Source organism: Hibiscus syriacus, unplaced genomic scaffold, assembly GCF_006381635.1.
Source record: "Hibiscus syriacus cultivar Baekdansim isolate YM2019G1 unplaced genomic scaffold, ASM638163v2 tig00110392_pilon, whole genome shotgun sequence".
Taxonomy (NCBI): Eukaryota; Viridiplantae; Streptophyta; class Magnoliopsida; order Malvales; family Malvaceae; genus Hibiscus; species Hibiscus syriacus.
Genome location: NW_024062720.1, coordinates 288,719 through 294,122, shown reverse-complemented (window position 1 = coordinate 294,122; position 5,404 = coordinate 288,719). Strand labels below are relative to the sequence as shown.

Genomic DNA, 5,404 nt, shown 5'->3' with positions numbered 1-5,404 from the left:
CCACACGTTAAAGAAACGTAATCTGCTGCACTTTTGGACGAAACGTGGCCTTGTGGGTCGGTGTTTGGCTGTCGTTTTGCTACATGTTTGGAAGCCATCGACGGGGTGTGCGACTCTTCTACGCCTTGTATCTTGGGTTATTGGTTTTGGGTTTAATAGCCATTACCGACCCGCAACGACAACTGAGACTAAAGTTTATCCCAAAGGAAGAATCAAAGAAGTAAAAGCAACAGCCTAGCTTTTGTCTTAAATTGTATGATGTTTTAGGCTGAAAATTAATACAAGAACATGGAAATTTTCCCCTTCGGGTGAATTGCTCAGGCTCAGCAAAAATATATGCCAAAGGCTCGGGACTTGTGATTATAGAAATGTTTCCACCCATTCTTATTTGCTCATATAACATTGCCCCTGTTTCGGACAGGTGGGGCCTCTTGTGTTGCTAGGCTCATTTGAGATAGGCCCCTGTTGGACACGAATCTTAAATTTATCCGACAGTTAATACTAATATTTGAAATTCTGATTTTATTAAAAAAATTGTCTTACTCAATTGAGTGATTGTTGATGAAATTTAAAACTAATTTCACAAATACATTCTTTAGAAAAGTAAAATAAAAATAATCAAAACCCATTGTTTATCGGTGAAAGAGTTCCAAATGATGCATTGATGGGAATAAAGGCCAATTTTAGCATCTCATAAAAGACGTGACCTTGCATCTTTGTTCTTATGCTCTTGTCTGGTACTCTAAGATAAAACTTAAATGAAGCAACATAACAAATCAATTAATAGGATTTGTTTGCCGGTTGAGTATGCTAACCCAATAATTATGTCACGAGTGTTGCAGTAATTACACACCCCAAATGTTGTCAAACTACAACTGCACATGAAAATCTGGCATAAACCAACAAAACACTACTTATAAAACAGCAATAATACTGTACAAGCCATAATCCCACATGGATATGCTTCCCCCTTTCTGAAACCCTAAGTTGGGATTTGGGAAATCCATTTCCATTTTCCTTTGGGTATAATACATCACAAGCGATTTAATTATTAGTACAATTACAAAATAGGTTACTGAATTTTGAAATTTTATATATGAGTCACTTAATTAATCAATTATTATAAACATGTCACTTTATCGTTAAAAATGAAACGGATGATAACTTTTTAATTATAATTAAATCATTTAGTTTATCGACTGTAATAACCGTATTACATTATTTTTCTATTATAACAATTATCCACTAAATTTATCAATTATTACATTCATATCACTCAACTATTACTAAAAAAATGAACTTTTGTTACACCATTAACAACAAAGTTATTTATTTTTTATATGGTGTAGATAATAATGATAAGATGCATAAAATTATAACTAAAAGTGGTATATCAAGTAATCTTAAAAGACTACCGACGGAACACTCAACAAAAGGACTGAAAAAGCAGGGGAAGAAAATCATTGTCAAAGGGAAAGCGTTTGGAGGTGTGACTGAACTTGACAAATGAAAAAGCTGAAAACAACTTAAAAAAATCTGTCTTTTATCCCTTGTTGTGGCCTTTCAAACAATTCACAGGGAAACAAGTAGGACGTGAAGCTCTTTGATATTGTGTTGTTTTGTTGTTTGGAAGCTTCCCAATGGTGAGATACTCATTAGTTTCACAGAATTGACTTGAGTGAAAGGATATATCAGCAAAAGGTTATAGTTAAAGGCTTGAAGAATTTTAAATGTCGTGAGACTTTAATGTTATGTCTGATAAAATATCTCATTAGAATGATTAATCAAACTGTTCATCTTTGTTCTTTTATATTTTCTAAGGTCATATGAGTTCTAGGGTCAAGAAGTACTTTTCTTTCCTCTAGAATCTCTCTTTCTCTTCTAGATAGAATTAAGATTAAATTTAGAATTCATAAAAATAATCTTTGAATCAAGAAGCAAATTTTAAGTAACCATGACATTTTTTTATTAGTCTAGGGTAAATACAAGTCATGTATATTTAAAGGAACACTTACACTCCTGGGCTCCTGACATTTCTAGTGTATGACACTTATAATCATAAATGGAGTTTTGAGTTATATGTTGTACACCTTTTTAATTTATCTTCTATCTTATATGAAATAAAAATAACATCTAAATCTCTCACGAAATTGCTTTTAAACACGATCTACCGTTAAACATGCCTAAACAAATGGACAATACCTAAGCATAATGAAAGATTTGAAGCATATTCGTTTAGGTGGTTAAGGAGCAAAGGGAGCCCCATTGCTAGGGAACATGAAGGAATTTTGTTGTTATGGCAGCTACAACCCAAGTACTGTCGGTGAAAAGAAAAAGGCAAACAAATGATAATCTCATTCTTCATTGTCCGTATATTAGAAATCGGTGCCCCATTCCATCCTTAATATATGTTGTGTGCTATAATACAAATTTTATTATTCATCTTCATGTTCATTTTTTATCGATAGGGTTTTTTTTAAGTATCTTATCCTAACATTTGAAATGTCATTTTAAATAAAAACCATATGATGTGCAAAATGTATAAAATTTTTATAAACTAAACTAGTTTAATAAATTTATATCAATAAATATAACACTTTAAGCAATGGTATAGGGTATTAATTAAGGCAAAATGCGATTAATAAATGTGGTGGTTTGCACTTAATTCTAGTTGGAACATTTTTAAAAAATTTAAAGCGCCTAAAATAGTTGACTACCCGTGAGCATTATCCTTAATTTCTATTACAAATTAATCACCCAAAAGATCAAATCTTCTTGAACTTGACCCACAATTTGCAACCAAGACAAAGGAATAATATTATAATAATTACGAGATTTAAATCTCGTTTCTCTCTTATTTAAATATAAGTTTTGCCCCTGCATTCATACATTGCCACTCTCCCTCCGTCAAAAAAGAAAACACCTCTCGGGATCAATCGATATGGAAAATCGTTTCAAGCTAAGAATCTCTCGCATGTTTCGATCCTCGTTTAGCTCCTGTCGGGACCGGAACATCTCCGATGCCATTGAAAAACCCGTTTTTTCACCTCAAAACCACAACAGCTTCCACTTGGTGGAGCCATTTTCGTCGTCGCCACCTCCCAAGGCTCGATCTTTCCCTTCCATTTCTAAACCAAGAGGCTCCATAAATCCTCCCAGAGAATATCTTCCTAGACGTAAATCGCCAGCTCGTTATCCTCCTTTCATAGTCTCCGACGCTGATTTTCACAGCCGAAAGTGCCCGCCGCCTGCTGCCACTGCAATGCCTTTGAACATCTTCTCCGACTGTAAAGACTTTGATTTCTACGAGAAGAAAAAGAAGAAGAGCATACCCAGAAACAAAAACAAGAAGAAAAAGAAGAATAACCAAAGGGTTCATGCTAAAACCAAGTATATGTCTTCCACTGCCGTATCTTTCAGCTCATCGTCACATGAAAGTGCCAATAGTAGTAATAATAATAATACTTACTACGGTGGGTGGTGGATTGGCAGTGAAGATGAAACCGAGACTCTTTTCTCTTCAAGGACTCGCTCGTCGGATTCATCAGAGTCTCTCCGGCAACATGCCAAAAACCGAAAAACGTGCAAAACTCGTCGGAGAAGAGCTAAGAACCGGGGCAGCGAAATGCTGGTGGGGGTTTTACCGCTGGAAGGAACCGATAAAGTCAAAGATAACTTCGCGGTGGTGAAAAGTTCTATCGATCCCTACAACGATTTCAGGACATCAATGATGGAAATGATCGTCGAGAGACAGCTATTTACAGCTAGAGATCTCGAGCAACTGTTGCAGTGTTTTCTGTCACTCAACTCCAATCACCATCATCACATAATTGTCGAGGTCTTTACAGAGATTTGGGAGACTTTGTTCGCTTAACCGATCTTGAAATGCAGAAGAACAAAAACTGAAAACTTGGCTTGTTTTCCCTTTGTTCATTTTAGTTAGATTTTAGAATTCTAACTCAGAATTAACGTTGTTAATTAATGCGGTAGCCTTTTGAATGCAATCCCATGTTATTATCCAAAACATTGTGTTCTGTTCTTCTTGTATGTTCTGTTCTGTCTGTTCCAAGAAAGTACATGGCCTGTTTCTATATAATTTAAAATTTTGAACAGTGAATTTGATTGTTTCGATGAAAACTCAAAAGTGGGATTCTTGGATTGAAATGAAGCAGGGATTGGGTTTGTTTCTTCTAGTGTTTGTTTGCCTTTCCATTGACATATGACTGCAGGGTCAAAACTGTGGCACCAGTTTTGAAAACCATCGTCATATGAATTTTGACACCAATATAGTTGTAAATCTCAGTTTCTCTATTGGACTCGTCATTGAATGAATAAATAATTTATTTTCATGCAATTTAGAAATCGCACCAAAACAATGTGAGATAAATATCAAACTAAAATGTTGTTTTTATATGAATATTTATTATTTGTGGTTATTTATTATAATTAAAATTTTATGTATTAATTAGTATTTTGATATATTTTTATTAAAATTTTTATGTCTATTAAGATTAGAGTTATATATGAGAGTTTTTTTTTATTTAAATACTACATTTTTAATTATTTAATAAAATAAGATCTAGAAGATATTTAAAAATAATTCATTTTGTCACAGGATTAAAGAGGTATTCTTTTCCAATCGTACCTTTTAGAAGGTGTGTAAGGTAGCGTTTTTACACACGTGGCATGATTTTATAAAGTTGCTCCGGTAATGGTCAAAATAAAAATATGAAAATATAATGTGCTAAAATTTATACAAATCGTGTCTAAAAAGAAAGAAATCCATGCGGTAAGTGTTAAAGACACGAGCTCATGTCAAGTCAAGCAGCGACAAAAACATATATCTTAATTTGTTCCTTCAGTTTTTTAATTTCTTTTTACTTCTGCTTAAGATGGAAAAAGAAATATTATCCTGGTGAAGTAGTATGCCTTTCAACCTATTGCAATCTTTTATGAAGCAACACAATAAGTTCATTGGCAATTTTGGTGATAGCTCACCTTCGATTAAACTTGAGTGAGTTTGGCATCAATTTGGGTGATTTTGGAATCAATCTTCTTTAACATGGCATTTTGGGCAAGAGAGTTTTCAATTTGCCTATTAAGAGTTGATTTTGTTGCACTGATTTTCTCTCCATGGAGTTGGTTGAAAATCTTTGGAGCACGTTTTTACTCTTTTTCAGTGAATTCCTCAAAAGGAGGAAATTCTTTATCATAAGAAGGGTTTGAAAGTTAAAACATACAGACAACAGAAATCAACTGGTACTCTGATGAAGACTTTAGTTCTTGTTATGGGTATTTCTTGAATCATTTTTTAATTTTCTTATAGTATTGTTGGATCAGTTTTTCTGGTTTTATTTTATGTTCTGGTGGAGGAGATGGAGGATTTGGTGGGGGGTTTTGTTAA

The 5,404-nt window shown here is 33.8% G+C and overlaps 1 protein-coding gene across 1 annotated transcript; it reads left to right on the top strand.

The window, feature by feature from the left end:
• The first annotated feature begins 2,859 nt into the window (after nucleotides 1-2,859).
• Nucleotides 2,860-4,034, top strand: LOC120123242 (transcription repressor OFP8-like). Its single transcript, XM_039142163.1, has one exon. The coding sequence runs from the start codon at nucleotides 2,942-2,944 to the stop codon at nucleotides 3,872-3,874; it is 933 nt and encodes a 310-aa protein (XP_038998094.1). The 5' UTR covers nucleotides 2,860-2,941; the 3' UTR covers nucleotides 3,875-4,034.
• The last annotated feature ends 1,370 nt before the right edge of the window (nucleotides 4,035-5,404 follow it).